At 51.5% G+C, this 23,189-nt stretch overlaps 1 protein-coding gene across 24 annotated transcripts in view; it reads right to left on the reverse strand.

Moving 5' to 3' along the window:
* Positions 1 to 1,650: 1,650 nt before the first annotated feature.
* The window catches only part of ANKMY1 (ankyrin repeat and MYND domain containing 1), a 77,450-nt gene continuing 55,911 nt past the window's right edge, over positions 1,651 to 23,189 (reverse strand). For 13 of the 24 annotated variants that reach the window (XM_078328928.1, XM_035306261.3, XM_078328925.1 and 10 more), the window contains 6 exons: positions 23,178 to 23,189; positions 15,165 to 15,278; positions 14,678 to 14,843; positions 4,004 to 4,082; positions 2,826 to 2,986; positions 1,651 to 1,871 (listed from right to left, as the gene is read on the reverse strand). The exon at positions 23,178 to 23,189 is cut by the window's right edge and continues 120 nt beyond it. In XM_078328928.1, the coding sequence (XP_078185054.1) occupies positions 1,825 to 1,871; positions 2,826 to 2,986; positions 4,004 to 4,082; positions 14,678 to 14,843; positions 15,165 to 15,278; positions 23,178 to 23,189 (579 nt within the window). In that variant the 3' untranslated portion in view covers positions 1,651 to 1,824. Of the gene's footprint in view, positions 1,872 to 2,825; positions 2,987 to 3,018; positions 3,328 to 4,003; positions 5,024 to 14,677; positions 14,844 to 15,164; positions 15,279 to 23,177 lie in introns of those variants that run through there. The other 11 variants (XM_078328930.1, XM_078328929.1, XM_078328927.1 and 8 more) reach the window with 5 other exon arrangements.

The following is a 23,189-nucleotide window of genomic DNA, read 5'->3' on the forward strand; positions in this document are numbered from 1 at the left end:
TCCTGGGGGTGGGCTTCACCCTTTGGTGCAGGTCTCATAGTGGTGGAATTCTCAGGAGATCTGGCTGTTTACGTGTGGCAGCCCCCGCTTCCTCCCACTCCAGCCACGTCAGGTGCCGGCTTCCTTTCACCTTCAGCCACAGGGGAAGCCGAGCACCTGCCGCCCTGCTTCCTGGGCGGCCTGCAGAACCTTGAGCCAATTAAACCCCTTTCTTTATACATTTTCCGGTCTCTGTAATGTGTTTGTAGCTGTGCGAGAATGGGCTAATTCAGCGCAGATAATTGACAATTAACGGGTTTTCTATCGCTGTATAGATATTCTCTAACTTCATAGAATTAACTGCACTGACAAATAAGCACCCATTAGCAGCTTCTTCCTTCCTGGCAGAGGTAGTGGATGCTGGGGGTGCCTATATCCGCCCAGCATCCCGGAGCCCCCCGACCGAGGACAGCTGTTGGTGGCAGGGAGCCAGCTCACACGGTGAGGGTCTCCTGGGGGCAGCCTGTGGCCGGTGGCCGCCGATGCTGGCATACAAAAGCCTGGCCCCTGCATCCGATGGGACACTGTATGAAAAGCCACCCAGCGGTCAGGCTGTCTCTCTGCCCAGGCTCCTTGCTGACCCCTGACAGGAGCACTTCCCAGGGCACTCCCAACAAACCCCAACAAAGATGGGCACGGAGCCCACCTTTGATCAAAGACCAAGGAAGTCAGTAAAAAAATCACTGCAGGGGCCGGGCGCGGTGGCTCACGCCTGTAATCCCAGCACTTTGGGAGGCCAAGGAGGGAGGATCACAAGGTCAGGAGTTCGAGACCAGCCTGGCCAATATGACACCCTGTCTCTACTAAAAATACAAAAATTAGCTGGTGCGCGCCTGTAGTCCCAGCTACTCGGGAGGCTGAGGCAGAAGAATTGCTTGAACCCAGGAGGCAGAGGTTGCTGTGAGCCAAGATCGCTCTACTGCACTCCAGCCTGGACGACAGAGTAAGACTCTGTCTCAAGAAGAAAAAAAAAAAAAAAAATACATATATACATATATACATCACTGCAGGTGCGGCTGCTTGGACAGCCACAGCCAGCCTGGAGAAGAGCCTCACCTGCTTGGCTCCAGCCCAGACACAGGCTCCCACCTCCCACACTCCCCACTATTCTGCCCTCTGCAGCAAGCCCCCATCGCCCTCGTCCTGGACGCTGTCCCCTTGTCCCTGGGGATGCTGTCGTCCTTCTCCCTGTGCACCCCTTACTGCACACATGCCTCCCTCCCTCTCCATGAACTTCCACACTGGCCACCTTTGCCCGCCCTCATCAGGCAGCACTGCTCCCTGTCAACTGCTCCAGGTCCCACCTCAATCTCTCAGTCAAGGTGATTTCCAAAACACCGTCATCCCCTGCGCCCGTGGGCACCCGAGCAGGGGTGGAGCCAGCTGCTGCGGGCTCCTGACAAGGTCCCAGAACAGGCCCCGGAGGCCCAGAAGCCGCCCCCACCGCCGTCTCTGCAGCAGGCTCTGAGTCCTGACCCTCGCCTGCCTCGTCCATCAGGACAGTGGAGGCCAGGCAAGACCAAAGCCAGGGGCAGAGGCAGGCACAGGCCCCACGGAAGCTCTGGGACTCTGCCCAGCTAGGGGCAGATCACAGCACACAGCGTCAAACACCCCATGAGGCCAATTTATTTTGAGGTCGCAAAGGAGACACTGACTGCTACAACGCGCGGCCGTAAAGGTGCAGAAACACCTGCATGAACTGAAGCGTCCCCGAGGCGGCCCAGGCAGGTGAGAATCGCACACAGTCCTGGGTCCTTCCCAGGCCCCGGGCGTGCAGACGCTGCTTCACTGAGACTCTTCTCTCCGTCTGGAAACCTCCTCCAGGTGTGCCCCTGGAGGAGGAAAACATGTGAGTGATGGGGAGGAGCGGGCTGCAGCTGGGCCTCCCCAGGCCTGGCTCCAGAACTCTGTGCCCTCTGTGCAGGGCAGCTGAGTGCCGGGCTCTGTCTAGCCTTTCCCAGACCAGGAGACCAGACACAGCAGGGCCTAAGGGGTGTCTTCGGTGACTCCTCAAAGAGGGGCTTGCCAGACCCAACAAATCCCCATCCTGGAATCTACAAGCCAAGGAGCTGCAACCCCCGACCCAAGGGCGCCTGTCATTAGAAGCCCCATTTTATGGAGAGGGAAAGAGGTCAGCAGCCATTCGCTTCAGGGCACAGGCCCAAGGCAGGGGCATTCCCAGCCTCACTCCCATCCTCACCAGCCCGGGAACCCAGCCAAGTCCCAGCTTCGCACAGCAGCCTTCACAATGCCCGCCACGCTCGCCACACCCAGCCCTGGTCACACCAAGGAGGGTGGGGGAGGGGCAGGAGAACAGGCTGTTTCTAGAAGCAGACACCTGTTGACGTCCACACTAAGATATCTGACACAGCAGGCCGGGAGAACATTTCCAGAAGGAACCCCAAGGTCAACCGCCCTGTGATCCAGAGGCACTGGTGTCAGCAGACCCCCCAGAGCCCTCTAGCTCCCGGGTGTCAGCAGAGCCCCTAGGAGTTCAGCAAAGCTCCCAGGGGTCACCTGAGCCCCCAGAGGACCACGTTCCAGCTCTGCAGGGATGGGGTGGTGTCCCCTTCCAGGGTGAGGACAAGCCTTGCGCTGCCACAGGAGAGGAAGAGCCAGGCTGCCTCAGTGGCCCCCTGCTGTCCACCTCCCAACAGGCCCATCTGGAAATGCTGGGAAAGTGGCCTGAATCTGGAGAGATTTCGGGAAATGAGGGAGCCCCTTGCCCGCGCCTTCACCCTCAGCACCAGCGGAAGCCTTTCCTCCCAGCCTGAGGGCCGACCTACCAATGGCCACCATGTCCCCGCAGTCCTTCTTGTGGAACTCGGTCCAGGCCTTGGTCCTGCAGTATTTGCTGCAGGTCAGGACCCCATAGCAGCGAGGGCAGGGCAGGAGGTGGACCCCGATGGAGCGGCCACACAGGCAGCAGAACTTGAAGAATGGAATTCTGCAACAGAGCCTCGGGTCATCAGGCAGCCCCGCAGCGTACCCTAAACAGCTGCTGCCCGGGAGCTGTGCCCGGCCCTGCGCTCTTGGGCCACTCTCCGCCGTCCCACACTGTCGCCTGTGCAGGACAGCCTTCACACATGGGCAGAAGACCCCAAGTCCTCATCCTGAGGATGTTCAGCATGGCAGTATTTAGAATAGGAAACCAACATGTGCCGAGCTCAGGAACCACCTAAGTGCCCGCCAGTGAGGCTGGGTAAGTGAATGCACATCCATCCAGGAGACCACCATGGTGCCGCCAACATGATGATGGGGGGATTTCCCAGGCGCACAGGGACGTGTCTGTGGGACAGTGGCACGGGAAGAAGTCACTCTTCAAGGGCAGGGCATGGAGCCTGTCTTTGGGGTGAGCCTCATAGCACGTCTCCTCTGCTTTCAGAGGAAAATGAGCCCCCCCGTCCTGCACCAGTCCCCTCTCCATCACCTCACTGGGTGGCTCAGGGTTTACGTGATGGGGACACCCACACAAATAGGGCCTGGTCCCTGCCCTCTCATCCCACAGGGGTGCACAGGCATGTAAAGAGACTGTTCTGCAACACTGTTGAGACTCCCAGGAGGGGCAGGGGCTAGGAGGGTGCAGGTGTGCCGCCTCGGCCGTGCGGCCAGCAAGCCAGGAAAGCATCCACAGGACATCTTGCAAAAGCAGAGCATGGGCTCAAACCCCACTCAGTGGCCATTTCTGGGGTCGGGGGAGGTGGCCACCCTCCTGCAGGACATAGAGCCCATCTGTGACCGGCTAGGGGCAGCCCAGGGCAGCTCTGTGTGCTCTACGACCCTGCACCTCATCTTGGCTGAAGCCCATGGCCTGCGAGCAGGGCTGCCTGGAGGAGGCCATGCCACTTGGGGGTCAGATGGCAGGGAGGCTGTCCTGGGGTGAGGTTGTCGGGCCAGGCACAGCAGCACTGTCCAAACCACAGGCTGCCATCCTGGAAAGAACCCAGCCCACAGACATACTTACTGCTCCCGCCCCTTCACGTCCAGGCCCTTGGGCAGGCTGGGGTCCCTCTTCTTCATCCTGTGGCTGGGGATCAGCTCCGCTGCATGAAAGAGGGACCCACATTAGTGCCCAGGTGACGGGGGGGCACCACTGCAGATGCCACCTCCTTGGGCCCTCCCTGTGCTGCCTGCCTGCACTACCGGGGAGGCAGATAGGGGGACTCAAGCCTTCAGTGCCTCCACGCAGGTGCAAGGACCTGGAGGCGCCGGGCGGTCCTCGGGCTCCAGGGAGAGGCTTCACTCTGCCGTCTCCCTTGCTGTTGTGTCTTCAAAGTTTCTCAGATTTCCCTTTTGGATTCTTGTTAAACTTGTTATTTAGAGATGTGTTATTTTTTATTTATTTATTTCAGACAGAGTCTCATTCTGTCACCAGGGGCCAGGCTGGGGTGCAGTGGCACCATCTCGGCTCACTGCAACCTGTGTCTCCCGCATTCAAGTGACTCTCCTGCCTCAGCCTCCCGAGTAGCTGGGACTACAGGCGCACTCCACCACGCCCAGCTAATTTTTGTATTTTTAGCAGAGATGGGGTTTCACCATGTTGGCCAGGATGGTCTCGATCTCCTGACCTCATGATCTGCCCAACTCGGCCTCCCAAAGTGCTGGGATTACAGGGGTGAGCCACGTGCCTGACCAGACGTGTGTTACTTTATGAGAGTTTCCCAAATGTCCTTCTGCTGGTCATTTCCAGTTAAATTCCACTGTGGTCTGAAACATGAAATGTATTATTTCTGTTCTCTCAAATGTATGAAGCGTTTATGATCTGCATATGGCGTATGCTGGAGAATGTCTCCAGGGTACCTGAGGAGAACCCAGATTCTGCTGCGGTCGGGTAGAGTGTTCTCGAGGTCGACAAGTCTGGCGGGCTTCCTGTAGGCGCTGCCTAGCTGTCTGGTCAGTTGTTCAGCGTGAGGAATTGACATTTCCAACTGTTATTGCATTACCTGTTTCTCCATCTCTGTTTCTGCCTCATGTATTTGGGCGTCTGTCAGGCAATACAGAGAACACCACAAAGATATTCCTCAAGAAGACCAACCCCAAGGCACATAATCGTTAGATTCACCAGGATCGAAACGAAGGAGAAAATATTAAGGGCAGCCAGAGAGAAAGATCAAGTTACCCACAAAGGGAAGCCTATCAGGCTTACAGCAGATCTCTCAACGGAAACCCTACAAGCTAGAAGAGAGTGGGGGCCAATATTCAATATACTTAATCAACAGAACTTTCAGCCCAGAATTTCATATCCTGCCAATTTAAGCTTTACATTTGAAGGAAAAATAAAATCTTTTAGGAACAAGCAAGTACTCAGAGATTTTATTACCACCAGGCCTGCTTTACAAGAACTTCTAAAAGAAGCACTATACACAGAAAGGAACAACCAGTATGACCCTTTCTAAAAATACACCAAAAAGTAAAGAGCATTAACATAAAGAAGAATTTTTATCAACAAAAGGACAAAATAGCCAGTTAATATCAAACGGCAGCAACCCTAAATTTAAATCGACCAAATCCCCCAATCAAAAGATACAGACAAAATCTAACGGTATATCCAAAGATATACATAGACTCAAAATAAAGGGTTGGAAAAAAAAACGTACCAACCAAATGGAGAGCAAAAATAAATAAATAAAAAGCAGGAGTTGCAATTTTCACATTTGACAAAATAGATTTCAAAGCTACAAGGATACAAGGGTAAAAGGATTAATGTAATAATAAGAGATCTTAACACCCAGATACATAAGACCCATAATGAGATTTAGATTCAACGAGACAGAAAATTGATAACGATATCCGGGACTGGAACTAAGATCCAGAACAAATAAACTCAATAGGGCTCTCCATTTTAAACACACAAAATATACATTATCCACAAAATCTAACGATATATCTAAAGATATACAAAGACTCAAAACAAGGGGATGGAAAAAAACTCACCAACCAAATGGAGAGCAAAAATAAATAAATAAAAAGCAGGAGTTGCAATTCTCACACTTAATAAAATAGATTTCAAAGCTACAAGGATGCAAGGGTAAAAGGATTAACGTAACAATAAGAGATCTTAACACCCAGATACATAAGACACATAATGAGATTTAGATTCAACGAGACAACAAATTGATAACGATAACCAGGACTTGAACTCAGAACCAGAACAAATAAACACAATAGAGGTCTCCATTTTAAACACATAAAATATGCATTAACCACTTTAAACACTCAAATATTGATCGGCCATTATTGAAACCCATTTTAGGAATGAAGTAATATTCCTTTTTCCCTCTTTTTCTTTTTTTCCCCTTCTTCTCTTTTTCCCTCAAAAAAAATAAAATAAAATAAAATAAAATAAAAATAAAAAAAAGTTATTCCTATAGAGCTCTATTTCCTTTTCTGCCTTTTCATGATATTATCATACAAATTACATCTATAAAGGTTATAAATCCAACATTATAAGAGTATTATTACTTTATGTAATTTTATGTATTCTAAAGAATCTGAGAGAAGAAAGGAGGAAATGTATATCTTTAAAGGTTTAGTTGTATTAAAATTATTTGCCATTTCTGGATCTCCATTTCACCTTCCCAGTTTGACTTAGCATTTGGAGTCACTTCTTATCACGACAGAACTGTCCTTCTGCCCACTTCCTTTGTACTGTTACTGCCAAGTATAATACATTTCTGTGTGTTACAGGCACACACATACATGCAACCACACATGCACACGCACACAATATATATATATATATATAAATACAATACATATATATACATATATACAACTTGCTTACATACAAATTATTTTAAATTGCTTTTAAAGTCAATTAACAAGAAATATGCATTTATATTCTTCTTTACAATTACCTTTGCCAGTGCTTTTTGTTCGTGTGTATTTAATTTCCACCTTAAATCACTTGCCTTCAGAATACTTTTGGAATTTCTTGTAAGAAAAGGCTATGACAACCACTTCTCACCGGTTTTATCTGGGAATATGTCAGTTTCACCTTTATGTTTGCAAGTTAACTTGCTGGGTATAGGATTCTTGGTTAACAGTTTATCTAACTTTGAGCACTTTGCTTTTTGTTTGTTGATTTTTAATTTTCTTTAAATAGAAACTGGATCTCACCATGTTGCCTGGGCTGGTCTCAATCACCTGAGCTCAAGCAATCCTCCTGCCTCAGTCTCCCAAGGTACTAGTGTTACAGGGACAAGAGCCACTGTGTGCAGCCATTTTTGAGCACTTCGAATATGACACATCCCCCTGTCTTGAGTCTCCTCTAGCAACCTCTATTGCATCTTTCAATTACTATTTATGCAAATCTGTGGAGTACATACAAAGTTTTGTTACACGTATATACTGTGTAATCAAGTTAGGGTATTCAGGGTGCCCATCACCTGAATAAAATAAATTTTTGTTAAGTATGGTAATTCTACTCCACTCTAAAACACTAAATCTATTTCTTCTATCTTACTTTATCTTTGTACCCTTTAAACCTCTTCTCTTCATGCTACTCACTTCCTCTACTCAGCCTTTCCAGTTTCTGCTATCTATATTTCTATTCTCTACCTCCATGTGTTCAAAATTTTTAGCTCCCATAAGTGAGAACATGCAAGATTTGTCTTTTTGTGCCTGGCTTATTTCACGTGAGATACTAACCTCCAGTTCCACTTGCGTTGCTATAAATGACATAATTTAATTCTTGCCTGTATTTGAATCGTATTCCATTGTGTATCAGCAAATGGATCCATAAAGAAAGCGTGGTGTGTGTGGTATATATATGCCACATTTTCTTTATTGATTCATTTCCTGATGAACATTTGGGTCAGTTCCAAATCTTAGCTATTGTGAATCATGCTGCAATAAACAGGCAAGTGCAGGTACCTCTTTGATATATTGATTTTTCCTCCTTTGGGTAGAGAGCAGTGTGATTGCTGGATTGAATGATAATTCTATATACATTTTTAGAAATCTTCATATTGTTTTCTATAGTGCCTGGACTAATTTATATTCCACCAACAACATGTAAAAGGTCCCTTTCTTTGGCATTCTTGCACCATCTGGTATTTTCTGTCTTTTTATAACAGCCATCCTGACTGATTTGCATTTCTCTGATGATTAGTGAGGTTGAGCTAGTCTTCTTTCGTTTAGGCATAAGACAAGCAGATCAGCATTTGTTCTTACACCCATAGGCTGTTCGTATGTCTTCTTTTGAGAAATGTCAATTCATGTCCTTTACCCAAGTTTCATAGGATTTTTTTTCCTGTTGAATTGCATGAGTTCCCTGTATATTCTGAATATTAGTCACCTGTCAGGTAAATTCACCAGGTTGTCTCTTCACTATGCTATTTCTTTCATTGTGCAGAAGCTTTTTAGTTTTATTAAGTCCCACTTGTCTGTTTTTGGTTTTGTTGCCTATGTGTTTGAGGTCTTAGTCATAACTTCTTTGCCTAGATCAATGTCCAGGAGAATTTACCCTAAATTTTCTTTGAGTATTTTTATAGTTTCAGGTCTTATGTTGAAGTCTTTAGTCCACGTAGAGTCTATTTTTATGTATGGTGAGAGATAAGGGTCCACTTTCATTCTTCTGCATGTAGCTATCCAATTTTCCCAGTGCCATTTATTGAAGAAAGTTTTCTTTCCCCAATGTATCATCTTCTGTCAGCTTTGACAAAGATCAGTTGGCTGTAAATATATGGCTTTATTTCTGGGTTCTTTATTCTGTTCCATTGGTGTATGTGTCTATTTGTATACCAATACATGCTGTTTTGGTTACTATAATTTTGTAGTATATTTTGAATCCAGGTAATGTGATACCTCCAGCTTTGTTCTTTTTGTTCAGGACTGCTTTGGCTATTTGGGATCTTTTTTGGTTCTACATAAATTTTAGAATTGTTTTTTCTGTTTTTGTGAGGAACAGTGTTGGTATTTTGATAGGGATTGCATTGACTCTGTAGATTGCTTTTGGTGGTATGGTCATTTTCACAATATTAATTCTTCCAATCCATGAGCAAGGAATGTCTTTTCATTTTTTGTGTGTGTTCTCTTCAATTTCTTTCCTTGGTGTTTTATTGTTTTCCTTATGGAGATCATTCACCTCCCTGATTAAATGTATTCCTAAGTATTTTTTGTAGCTATTGTAAATGTGACTGCCTTCCTGAATTCTGTGCTGGCTAGGCCATTATTGGTGTATATAAATGCTACTGATTTTTGTGTACTTTAGTTTTGTATCCTGCAATTTTACTGAATTCATTTATCAAATCTACGAGTGTTTTGGTAAAGTCTTGGGTTTATCTAGATATAGAACAAGATTATCAGCAAAGAGGGACAATTTGACTTAGTCTTTCCCAATGTGGATGCCTTTTCTTTCTTCCCCTTGCCTGATTGCTCTGGCTAGGACTTCCAGTACTAGGTTAAATGAGAGTGGCGAAAGTGGGCAACCTTGTCGTATTACAGTTCTTACAGGAAAGGCTTTCAATTTTTCCCTATTATGATGATGTTGGCTGTGGACTTGTGATATATGGCCTTCATTATTTTGAAGTATATTCCTTCTGTGCCTAGTTTCTTAAGAGATTTTAATCAGCTGGGCATGGTGGCTCACACCTGTAATCCCAGGACTTTGGGAGGCTGAGGCAGGTGGATCGCCTGAGGTCAAGAGTTCAAGACCAGCCTGGCTAACATGGTGAAACTCTTGTTTCTATTAAAACCACAAAAAAATAGGCTGGGCATGGTGGCAGGTGCCTGTAATCCCAGCTACTCAGGAGGCTGAGGCAGGGGAATCGCTTGAACCTGGGAAGCAGAGGTTTCAGTGAGCTGAGATCGTGCCACTGCACTCCAACCTGAGCAACAGAGTAAGACTCCATCTCAGAAAGAGAAACAAAAGTTTTTATTATGAAGACTTGTTAAATTGCATCCAGTGCTTTGTCTGCATCTATTGAGATGACTGTATGGTTTTTGTCCTTCATTCTGTTGATGTGATGTTTCACATTTATTAATTTGCATATGTTGAGCTATCCTTACATGCCAGGTATAAATCTCACCTAATCTTTTGAAAGTGTTGCTGGATGTGGTTTGCTAGTATTGTGTTGAGAATTTCTGCGTCTAGATTCATCAGGAATATTGACCTGTAGGTTTTCTACATATGTCTTTGTCTGTTTTTGATATCAGCATGACACTGGCCTCATAGAATGAGTTAGGGAGAATTCCCTCCTCCTCAAATTTGTGGAATGGTTTCAGGAGGATTGGTTTTACTTATTCTTTATACATTTGGTAGAATTGAGCTGTGAATCCATCTGGTCCTGAGCTTTTCCTTGTTGAGAAGTTTTTTTTACTGATTCAGTCTTGCTACTCATTATTCGTCTGTTCAGGTTTTCTAGTTATTCTTCAGTCAGTCTTGGAAGAGTGTATGTCTCCAGGAATTTATCCATTTCCTCTGGGTTCTCCAGTTTGTCATATAGTTTGTGATGATCTTTTGTATTTCTATGATATCAGTTATAATATCTCCTTTTTTCATTTCTGATTTTATTTATTTACAGAGATTCATTTCTTCAAATAAGATATAAAAGAATAAATTTATTCTCTCTTCCTAGTTAGTGTAGCTATCAGTTTACCAATCTTGTTTTCAATTTTTTTTTTTTTTTTTTTGAGACAGTGTCTTGCTCTGTCACCCAGGCTGGAGTGCAGTGGCACAATCTCAGCTAACTGCAACCTCGGTCTCCCAGGTTCAAGCAATTCTCCTGCCACAGCCTCCTCAGTAGCTGGGACTACAGGTGCATGCTACCACACTTGGCTGTGTGTGTGTGTGTGTGTGTGTGTGTGTGTGTGTGTGTAGTAGAGACGGGTTTTCACTATATTGGCCAGGCTGGTCTCGAACTTCTTACCTTGTGATTCACCTGCCTCAGCCTCCCAAAGTGCTGGGATTACAGGCATGAGCCACTGCACCTGGCCTCAACTTTTTAAAGAATCGACTTTTTATTTCATTGATTCTCTGTACTTTTTTCCTCCATTTCATTGAGTTCTGCTGTAATCTTTATTGTTTCTCTTCTTCTTCTAATTTTGGATTTGAGTTGTTCTTGCTTTCTAGTTCCTTGAGATGCATGGTGAGAGCGCTGGTTTGTAATCTTCCTACTTTTCTGCGGTAGGCATTTATAGCTGTAACCCTCCCGGCCCTGTTTTTGCTGCATCCCACAGGATTCAGCATACTGTGCTTCTGTCTTTGTCTCAACATATTTTTTATTTCCATCTCAATTTCTTCATCGACTCAATATTCATTCAGAAATGTGTGATTTTCATGTTTGCAAATTTGTACATACACGTTTGTACAGTATAAATGATGTATTTGTATAGTTTAGAGTTCTTCTTGGTACTGACTTCTCGGTTTACTCTGTTGGGGTCTGAGAAGATACCTGACACGATTTTGATTTTTTTAATTTGTTGAGACTGGTTTGTGGTCTAACACATGGTCTCATGTGCGGATGAGAAGAATGTATACTCTGCATTGGTTAGACAACATGTTCTGTAAATGTCTGTGAGGTCCATTTGGTCTGGGGACTGAGGTTGAAGGATCATCGGGATCATTTTTAATCCATTTAGCTATTCTGTATCTTTTAAGAGGAATCCCCTGGTGAGCATTCGTTGGCACAAGTGACCTTTTCACTAACAAAGTCGGTCACCAGAGGTTAAGAGGAACTCAACTAAACCAGGGACTAAGACTCAGATTCTTAGGGTGGTCAGAGGCTCTCCCCTGGACCTGGGCCACTGAAGAGACAAAGATGCACGGAGTGCCGGGCCTGGCTAGTGGCTCTGAGAAGCCAGGGTCAACAGAGAGGTCACAGGTCGTGGCTCTGCCGCCCAGCAGCTGCTGTCATCAGAGGACCTCATGGCAATCTATTGATGGCCCAGACCCCAGACCCCCAACCCTGGGACTGACAGCTCCAGGGCAGTGCCCACCAGCCTGCACATTTCTCCCTGCTAACCCTCACTCCGGGACAGTGCCCACCAGCCTGCACATTTCTCCCCGCTAACCCTCACTCCAGGGCAGTGCCCACCAGCCTGCACATTTCTCCCTGCTAACCCTCACTCCGGGGCAGTGCCCACGAGCCTGCAGTTTTCTCCCCGCTAACCCTCACTCCGGGGCAGTGCCCACCAGCCTGCACATTTCTCCCCGCTAACCCTCACTCCGGGGCAGTGCCCACCAGCCTGCACATTTCTCCCCGCTAACCCTCACTCCGGGGCAGTGCCCACCAGCCTGCACATTTCTCCCCGCTAACCCTCACTCCGGGGCAGTGCCCACGAGCCTGCAGTTTTCTCCCCGCTAACCCTCACTCCGGGGCAGTGCCCACCAGCCTGCACATTTCTCCCCGCTAACCCTCACTCCGGGGCAGTGCCCACGAGCCTGCAGTTTTCTCCCCGCTAACCCTCACTCCGGGGCAGTGCCCACCAGCCTGCACATTTCTCCCCGCTAACCCTCACTCCGGGGCAGTGCCCACCAGCCTGCACATTTCTCCCCGCTAACCCTCACTCCGGGGCAGTGCCCACCAGCCTGCACATTTCTCCCCGCTAACCCTCACTCCGGGGCAGTGCCCACGAGCCTGCAGTTTTCTCCCCGCTAACCCTCACTCCGGGGCAGTGCCCACCAGCCTGCACATTTCTCCCCGCTAACCCTCACTCCAGGGCAGTGCCCACCAGCCTGCACATTTCTCCCCACTAACCCTCACTCCAGGGCAGTGCCCACCAGCCTGCACATTTCTCCCCGCTAACCCTCACTCCGGGGCAGTGCCCACGAGCCTGCAGTTTTCTCCCCGCTAACCCTCACTCCAGGGCAGTGCCCACCAGCCTGCACGTTTCTCCCCGCTAACCCTCACTCCAGGGCAGTGCCCACCAGCCTGCACATTTCTCCCCGCTAACCCTCACTCCGGGGCAGTGCCCACCAGCCTGCACATTTCTCCCCGCTAACCCTCACTCCGGGGCAGTGCCCACGAGCCTGCAGTTTTCTCCCCGCTAACCCTCACTCCAGGGCAGTGCCCACCAGCCTGCACATTTCTCCCCGCTAACCCTCACTCCAGGGTAGTGCCCACGAGCCTGCAGTTTTCTCCCCGCTAACCCTCACTCCGGGGCAGTGCCCACCAGCCTGCACATTTATCCCCGCTAACCCTCACTCCAGGGCAGTGCCCACCAGCCTGCACATTTCTCCCCACTAACCCTCACTCCGGGGCAGTGCCCACCAGCCTGCACATTTCTCCCCGCTAACCCTCACTCCAGGGCAGTGCCCACCAGCCTGCAGTTTTCTCCCCGCTAACCCTCAAGGCCTGGTCCCTGGTGGAATCCCCCAGTGAGCATTAGTTGGGACACGTGACCTTCTGACCACAAAGGCGGTCATCAGAGGTTAAGAGGAACCCAGCTAAACCAGGGATTAAGACGCACAGGTCACGGCTCACTTCTCTGTTGAGTTCCAGCGTTCTCTCTTGGAAAATGTACCTGGAGTGTGACTGTCTATACGCTGCTCTGCTTCCACTGAGTGGAGGAAGTGGGCATGAAATGTTCTCACCAGCCATCTTGACCACCCCCCAACCAATCTCTTCTGATGAGACCCCGGCTAACTGCTAATCTTACTGGGGTTCCCTTGTAAGTTCTAAGTTATTTTTCTTTTGCTGAAAATAACTCTGATGTGTCTGTTTTACAAATCTCTGTTTTATCCCACCTGAAACTCCATTACACTTCCTATATATATAAGTTACTTTAAAATACATTTAGAAAGTTTTTATATACATGCTGAAGACTCAGTGTGGGGGCAGGATCAGCAGCACACATGTTAACACGTGACAGGCTCTTAAGTGAGGAGAGGGTGAGTGTGGGTGTCAGTGTCTGTGGACAACTGAGTGGGTCTGTGTGTGCCAGGTAGACATGAGTAGGTAAATGTAGGGAGGGGAGCAGGAGGGAGTATGCAGGGGTGGGGGTAACTAGGTGGGTGGGAGTGGGTACGTGGGGGGATGAGTATGTGGGGATGGGGGTGAGTAGGTGGTTGGGGTGGAAAGATGAGGGGGTAAGTAGGTGGGAGTTGGTACATGGTGGTGAGTAGGTGGGTGGGGGTGGGCATGTGGGGTGGGGTAAATGGGTAGGGGTATGTGGAAGTGGGTACTGGTGGTGAGTAGGTGGGTGGGGTGGGCATGTGGGGGCGGTGGTATGTGGATGGGGTTGGGTACGTGGCTGTGGGTACATGGGGGAATAGATGGCAGTAGGCGGATGGTGCCTATGTGGGGTAGCTCCATGTGGGGAGCTGGGTATATGTGGGGCGTGTGGGATGCACCTGCAGGCCTGTGACCGTGCAGAGGAGCTCCACCCCCAGGCCTCGGCCCCTCGTTCCCCGTGCTGGATGGGCTCCCGCAGCGATGCCTAGTCCTCTCCTGGGTCCTGGGCCTAGGCCACCACCTCCCCTTCCCAGGGACCTCTTCCCAGTCCAGACCCCTCTTCTCATCTCTCCTGCCCGAGCTGCTTGGGGGTTAGAGCACAAAGGGGCCAAGTAGATGTGCCTGGACCTAGGAAGGCCCCTGCAGAACCCGAGGGGTCCAGATCTACCAGGATCACAGCCCCAGGCACAAGGCCGGAACCCCGCCCTGCAGAACAGAGCAGAGCAGGGCCCACTGCCCACCTCTCTTGCACAGGTACAGCCACGTGGGGTCCCACTGGCTCTCCTTGGCAAAGACCGCCTTTCTCAGCCGCAAGCCCATGTACTCCAGGAGCCGCTTCCTTGCCACGAACGTCTCACGCTCCGCCGGCATCAGTGTGTGGAAGGGGCAGTGGGCAATCTTCCGATCCTGCAGCATGGCACCAGGGTCACCACAGGGTCCCGGGCCCACCCTGCTGCTGGGCAACTCTGGGTGATCGAGGGCCCCTCTTGGCCATTGTGATGTGTAACTGAGGATGAACTCAGACAGACACACAAAGCTGGGAGCACACACAGCTGCACCCGGCATGAGCTCAGCACATCGGGGGTTCGCCTCTGCTGCCAAGGGGCTGCTCTCGGGGAGGCACTAGGAAATTGAAGCCCAGCTTTGCCTCAAAGAAGCTAACAGCCCAGCCAGGGGCCCTGCATGTGATCCACACTCCCCCTTCATCGTGGGAGGCTCACCACCTACCTGGAAGAATTTGAAGTAGCCATAGTCCACGGCTGTGCCCACTGCCACCTTCTCCCCCTGCCTGAGCGTCACAGGCTTCAGGATGTCAGCCCCATGACTGATGAGTTGGTCAATCTGTGGAGAATAGAACCAGGTCAAACCGCAAGACCTCCCCGGCCACTGGGAGCAGCGGAAGCCCCACCTGAGAAGGGCCATGGTCACCTGCATTCCCCCGAGGCCAACCCTGCAGGTGTACGAGTCCCCACGAGAAAAAATGGGGAGGGTGGTCGGCGATGGGGCTGACCTCACAGACAAGGAGTTGGGGCCAAGCCTCGCCCTAATGATGTCACCGTGAAGTCAAGGCTAGGCCATGCCTCAGGGGAGCCCTCCCTGGCACCCCCTCTCAGTACCATTGAACCAGCTGGAGTCTGTGAACTCCATTACACTCCTGCTCCCCTCAGGCTGTGAGTGACAGAAAGGCAGACACCAGGCAGGTCCTGTTCTTCATCAGATCCCAACATGCCATGAGGGTGCTCAACAGGACAGTGGGTGCACGGGTGTGCCTGTATGTGGTGTGTGGGTGCAGGGGACCAGCATGTGTGCATGTGTGGGTGTGTGCATGTGTGTTCATGGGTGGGTAGGTGCGAGTGTGCCAGCGTGCACGTAGGTATGTGTGTGGGTATGTGTGTGTGTGTGCATGTGTGGGGCCAGTGGGTTAGCGTGCATGGATATGTGCATGCATGTTCATGGGTGGGTGGTGTGAGTGTGCCTGCATGCATGTAGGTGTGTGTGTGGATATGCATATGTGTGTGTGTGCACGTGTGGGGCCAGTGGGTGAGTGTGGATATGTGCATGCATGTTCATGGGTGGGTGGTGTGAGTGTGCCTGCATGCATGTAGGTGTGTGTGTGGATATGCATATGTGTGTGTGTGCACGTGTGGGGCCAGTGGGTGAGTGTGGATATGTGCATCCATGTTCATGGGTGGGTGGTGTGAGTGTGCCTGCATGCATGTAGGTGTGTGTGTGGATATGCATATGTGTGTGTGTGCACGTGTGGGGCCAGTGGGTGAGTGTGGATATGTGCATGCATGTTCATGGGTGGGGGGGTGCCAGTGTGCCTGCATGCATATAGACATACGTGTGTGTGTATGAGGGCCAGTATGTGTGCATGCACAGGTAAGCACACACGTGTGTGGGTGAGTGCAACCATGCCTGCAATGTGTGAATTCACGCACATGTGTGCATGTGGTGCCTGACTTGTGGTAAACACACCACAGCAATGGTGTCTGGATCAGAAGGTACAACAATCCCATCCAAAGCCAACGACATCTGAAAGCGGCTGCCTCTCCGGACAAGTTGTATTAGGAGGCCTGGCGGGCTCAGGGCAGCCCGTGTGCATAGATGGAAACCAGGCCATGGTCTGCAGGAGCCTCACTGCCAAGTGTGTGGGTGCCTTGCTAGCCAAGTGCAAGCAAGGCCATAATTCAGAGGTACACAACTCCCCCTTGAGGTCCCCACACCCTATGCCATGTGTAACACACATTCTACACAAACAGACCCTGCATTCTCAGCCACACACGCGCGTAACACCCTGGGCATGGCAGCAGGCACAGTGCGGGGCAGGGGAGTGGCCAATGCCACCGACACCAGCGCCAGCCTGGCCTGAGCGGCTGACACCCTGGCACATGGGGTATGGGTGGGGTTTATGCAGATTCCTCAAGGCCAAGGTCAGGCTGGGCAAGACAGATGCCAGAAAGAAGAGGAGGCCATTTTCCACTGCCCCCAAGGAGGGAGCCACCCAGATCCACCCATGGGACCCCCGTCTTCCTGACTCTCCTTCCTGCTGAAGCCGTGATAACTTGCCAAAAGTCCCACGAATGGGTTCCGTACGGACATCCCTCCAAGGCCCCACCCTCATCAAACCTTTCTTAGGAGAAGGTGGGCAGATGGTGGGTGAGTGACGGCTGGGTACAGCAGGTGCGTGCTGATGGACAAGTGGGTGGACAATGGACAGACCCTTCCTTACCCAATGCTGCTGGGGGACTCGCCAGCCCACCCCCACCTCCCCCCCGCCGAGTCTTGTCTATGCAGGGCTCCCAGGCCTCACTCAGTCCTGACACCAGGACAGCATCTCTGGAGAGCTCTGCCTGGGCGGTGACGCAGCCGCCCTGCCCCACCCCGCCCTGGGGCCCCCAGGACTTGCTTCTCGGAAGCCCTCGCCGTTGACCTCTTGGCCTCACCCTGCTGGACACCTTGTCCTCTCTAGGCTAACACCCCAGGAGAAGCCTCAGCACAAACGTCATTCCTGGGAAGCCCCCAAGTCTCCACACATCCTTCCACACTGACCCTGACCCCTGGGAGCCACTGGGGACATCCAACCCCAGCAGGGTGTGCAGTGTGGGCTTTGGCCTGGGGCTTTCTCACCCCAGGTTCCATGTCCTCACCCCTTCCTCCCCTGCCGCAGCCCTTCCGCATCTGCTGACCTGCCCATCGCTCACCAGGACATCTTCCCACCCTGGCCCTGGCTGCCTGGGGTGACGACCATATCCACGGTGAGAACAGAGAAACACTTTACTGTCCCTGTGTTAACCACTCACTTGCCAACACTCCCCTGGAGACCCTTACCTCCCAAGATCACCCATCTGAACTGTGACTCGTGTGCCCTAATAAGGTAAGTTGAAGCCCTGGATGATCATGGTGGCTCACGCCTGTAATCCCAGCACTTTGGGAGGCCAAGGCAGGTGGATCACTTGAGGTCATGAGTTCAAGACCAGCCTGGCCAACATGCTGAAACCCCGTCCCTACTAAAAGCACAAAAATTAGCTGGGCATGGTGGCGGATGCCTGTAATCCCAGCTACTGAGGGTGAGGCAGGAGAATCACTTCAAGCTGGGAGCAGAGGTTGCAGTGACCCAAAATTGAACCACTGCACTCCAGCCTGGGCAACAAGAGCAAGCCTCCATCTCAAAAATAAAACAAGATCTGTGAACATGGCTTTATTTGGACATGGGGTCGCTGCAGATGATGAGAGTAAGATGAGGTCCTTAGGGGCGCCCGATCCAATGTGACTATCGTCTTTTAAGAAGGGACATTTGGCTGCAGAGACAGACATGCACGCAGGGAGAACACCATGGGGTGAGGAGGGCATAGTGGCCAGCAAGCCCCTGGAATCGGGGCGAGGTCTGCACCAGGGTCAAAGCCTTCCACCCTCCAGGACCACAGCCAGTTCATCTCCGCTGCCCCAGCCGCAGAAGCATTCAGAGGGAGAACCCCAGAAACTAGATTCTGCCGCAGCCTGAGCAGCAAGACGTTTTGGGAGACCGAGGCATCGCCAGGACCCAGGCAGCCCCAGCCTCTCGTGCAAGGTCCCGCAGCACCATCGTTACGTGTCCCTGGGTTTATTTTGAGAGTAGCTGAACCCAAACCAGACAAGAACAAGAGGGAAAAGAATGAAAACAACAGCCCAACTCCACTTCAGAACATAGGCGTCAAAGCACCAGAAGAGCTGGAATGCCCCCGCCCGCAGGACACCAAGACCTCTGCACACGCAGACAGCGCTCCCTGGGGTTTCGGGGCCACTGGAGGGCTCCATGGACTCACATCCCATGAAATCATAATGGAGAAAAACACCAGATCCTCCAGGAGGCCGCGGAAAAGTACGTGTGAAAGTTCCTAGCCCAAACTAGAGAACTCTTAGAAGAAAACAGAGGAGGAGGCTCCGTGATGTTAAATTTGGCAACGATTTCTCAGCTGTGACACCAAAGGTACAGGCAGCAAAAGACAAAATAGGCAAGCTGGAGTTCGTGAGCATCTCTGAATACCGAAATATCTGTGAATTACATGTCCAACGAGGTATTAACATCTAGACTATATAGAAATGTCCTAAAACTCAACAATAATTTTTAAAAAAAACACTCAAAAATTGCCAAAGGACACGAATAGACATTTCTCCAAATAAGATTTATAAATGGGCAACAAGCACATGAAAAGATGCTCAGTGTTGGTCATCACTAGGGACATACAAACCAAATCCACACTGAGAAGGCTCACGCCTGTAATCCCAGCACTTTGGGAGGCCAAGGCCGGCAGATCACCTGAGGTCAGGGGTTCAAGACACGCCTGGCCAACATGGTGAAACCCCATCTCTACTAAAAATATAAAAATTAGCTGGGAGTGGGGGTGCACACCTGTAATTCCAGCTACTTGGGAGGTGAGGCAGAAGAATTGCTTGAACCCGGGAGGTGGAGGTGGCAGTGAGCTGAGATTGTACCACTGCACTCCAGTCTGGGCGACAGAGCCAGATTCTGTCTCAAAAAAAAAAAAATTAAACATAGAATGATTATACCATAGGACCCAGCCGCCCCACTTCCAGGTAAGTACCCAGAAGAACTGAAAGCAGGCTCTTGAAGAGAAACGTGTCCATTCATGTCCTGAGCAGCATTCCTCCCAACAGCTCGAATGTGGAAGCAGCCCGAATGTCCCTCAATAGACAGAGAAGCTGGATGTGGTGGCCGCACGCCGGGGGTATCACTCAGCCTTGAGAAGAAAGGAAATCCCGATGCCGGTCACCCCATAGATGAACCTCCAGGACACGGTGCTGAGTGAAAGCACCACTCACAGCAAGAACAAGTACTGTGTGCTTCCACGGATGTGAGGCGCCCAGAGGCGTCAGAATCAGACAGAAAGCAGAATGGCCCGGAGGCCGGGGCGGGGAACGGGAGCGAGTGTGGAATGGAGACAGAGGCTTGGTTTTGCAGGAAGAGGAAGCTCTGGAGAGGGAGGTGTGACAGCTGCACAGCCATGAGAACAGACTTCCTACGCGACACACACCTGCCGGGATTGAGATGGAAAGTTCCTGCCGTGTGCACGGTACTGTAACGTTCGTGAAAGGCGTGTGTAGCATGATTTCATTTTGGCAAAAAAAATGAAAAATGAGAAAAACTTATCCCTAACCATCCCGATGCATCCTCAGGGCAAGCTGCACATGAAGGGGCGTTTCCTCCTTCGGTAGAGGACGGCTGCCGGAAGTGTGCAGAAGGTATGGCAGAAACAGTCTCCCGGCGTCAGGAGCAGGCTGGACGCTGCCACCAAGTGGGACCTGGCCGAGGCGATGAGGAAACGGGAAACGGATTTAAAATACTGGAAAGGGGCCGGGTGCGGCGGCTCACGCCTGTAATCCCCGCACTGTGGGAGGCCGAGGCGGGCGGATCACCCGAGGTCAGGAGTTCAAGACTAGTCTGAACAACGTGTGAAACCCCCTCTCTACTAAAAATCCAAGAATTCGCTGGGCATGGTGGTGCACGCCTGTAATCCCAGCTGCTCAGGAGGCTGAGGCAGCAGAAGCGCTTGAACCTGGGTGTTAGCGGATGCAGTGAGCCGAGATCACACCACGGCTCTCCACTGTGGGAGACAACAGTGAGACTCTGTCTCAAAAAAAAAAAAATTGGAAAGGAAGAGACAAATCCAGATCCGATGGAGAACTCTTAAACTAGAAGAAATTCAGTCCATTAGATAGACTGCAAAGCCCGGAGAGGAGTCCCTCCGGGAAGACGTAAGACAACACAGGCAGAGAGGCCGCAGAGGCAACAGAAGCGGATCTGATCCCGCCGTATCAGTGTTTTCGTGACTGGCCGAGGGCACACAGATAATAAAGTGTGTTCGTCATTGTGGTGATTCGGTGTGTCTGTCTGTTTACGGTGCTGACCGTGTTTATGCAGGTCAGACATTTCCTCCTGCGACCTGATGAAATGCGTAATGGAGCTGGAACACCTAAGGGGGTGACTCATGTTTCCACGTGGGAGGGAGGGCCTCTCGTTCTGCCTCTTGGGGAGTGAGCCTCATAAGGTCTATGGCTGATGGTGCGTCTCAGCTGGGCCTGAGGATGGAGAAGCAGCCTGTGAGGGCACCCCCGTGCCCTGCCTGGTGCCCAGTGCACAGTCCGTGAGCACCCAGCTTCCACAGTGCGCCGGCAGACAGTCCCCAGCGGCTGAAGGTGCTCATGGTCAGAACCGGAGGCGTTAGCGCCTCCATTGCAGTGTGTCCAGGGGCTCTTTTGTGCCCCCCACCCTCGGGGCACGGCACGTTTCCTTCCATAACCTAGGGGTTCCTAACTACCCACAGAGGATGGTTTTCCTATCAGAGCCCCATGGCCCTGTGGTTTGTTAAACAGCTCAGTGACAGGACAGCAAGTCCAAATGCCCAGAGGCCAATTCCAGGACTGCACTTGGGGCGACATGTGGTGGTTTAAGGAGTAGGGGGCGGCCTTCGCCAGGGCAGGAGCAGTGAAGAACCAAAACCAACACACAGTCAGGTTGGCTGGTCAAGCGGACGGACGGCTTCCCTAGAGAAATGCTGGGGCACAGAGGACAGGCGGGAGGGGCTCGGAGGGGCGTGCTGGGAGTGAAGACTGGCTGGTCTGGACTTTGGGGCATGGCGTAAGGTAAGCCCCTGCCCTGGTTCCCCAGCTGGGCAGGGATGGCTGTGTGCCTCGGATTTGCAATGGGTCAGCTAGTGGGGAGGGCAGGGGAGACGGAGACAGAGACAGAGGGACAGAGTCAGGGGTGATAGGGCAGGTCCTCGGAAGTGGAGAGCCCCGAACCCCAGATGAGGTGCTGGGGAGGCCCCAACCCCGGACAAGGTGCTATTCCGTAAGTTCAAGACACTTCCACTCAGCGTCCACACGTGACAGCGCTGCCCTCTGAGCTGCCTCTCCCGTCTGTCCCCAGTTCTGTTCCTCTCCCGTCTCCATGTCCTTTCTCTATTCACGCAGACTTAGATGAATAATAGACTGGCCATCAATGCTGGGCCCAGCGAAGCCCCAAAAGCACAGCAGGAAGCCCCTCCCGCCCCCAAGTCCAGAAACGGTGCTGGCTATCTCCACGCACTGTGGCACTGCATCCTCTGCCGCCTACAGGAAGCTGACCGCTGCGTCCTCACTCGGTCAGTCCCAGACAGAACAGGGTCTTAGGAAGAAGGACAGGAGCCTTAAAATGGGATGTGGAAACCGCATCTCAAGATAAAAGTCTCTCTTCTTTTAAGTAAAGCGACCCTTCTGTGATGTCAAACAGCCTTTCACGCCTGAGTCTCGCCCCCCTTCCCCCTCTTTCTCCCTCAGACAAGTGAGAACCCAAGTGTGTACCAAGATGGATGGAGGAAAGCAAGGTCGTGGGTGGTGCCCACGGTGGGCACAGGAAGGGCTGGCACGGGAGGAGGGCAGCAGGCAGCAGGGCTCAGAGGGAGACCCTGCTTGAGCCGAAGCTGCTGAGAGTTCCTGGAGCCACGTGGGAGGGACCCTCGGCGGATGCGCCCAGGGCTCAGCACAGAAGGTGACTTCCCGAGCGTGAGTTTCCACCCAAGAAGCCACTCCCTGTAGCCGGGGGACAACACCCCAAACCCCCACCCAGCAGCTGCGTGGACCATTGAGAAGGCCAAGACTGGGCAGCCGGACCAAGGTGAGGCCTACATCTATCTCCAGTCCTGTCTTCACTGAGACAGACTTCAGGGAATTGTTGTCTGGCCTGTTGAGTGGATTTGCCACTTACTTTTTCAGCCCCATAAAACATTAAAGGCAGACAATATTTGGTCCTTTCTCCACTATTTAGACCACCAAGGCTTGGAGAACACAGAACGAATGAATGAGAGCCAGGCAGAGGGGTTGATGAGGGCCCCGCCCCCAGACCCCACATTTCCCTACTCAGAGCCAGCCCACCTCACACACCGTCTCCCTTACCCCACCCAGGGACAACCCAACCTCCCGCCCCCTCACCAGGGTCACCCAGCTCTCACACCCCTAACACCCAGGGCCACCTAAACCTCCTGCCCCCTCTCCAGGACCAGCCCAACCTCCTACCCTTCCCTCCCCCAACCCACCCCTCACCAGGGCCAGCCTACCTACATACTTCTCCCTCAGAGGGCCACCCATCCTCCCACCCCCTCACCAGAGCCAGCACACCTCCATACTCCTCCCTCACAAGGCCATTCACAGCCTGTCCCCCGACTCCCTCCACCAAGGCCACTCTGCCCTCCTGCCCCTCACCAGGGCCAGCTT

The sequence above is a fragment of the Callithrix jacchus genome, chromosome 6, assembly GCF_049354715.1.
Source record: "Callithrix jacchus isolate 240 chromosome 6, calJac240_pri, whole genome shotgun sequence".
Classification (NCBI taxonomy): Eukaryota; Metazoa; Chordata; class Mammalia; order Primates; family Cebidae; genus Callithrix; species Callithrix jacchus.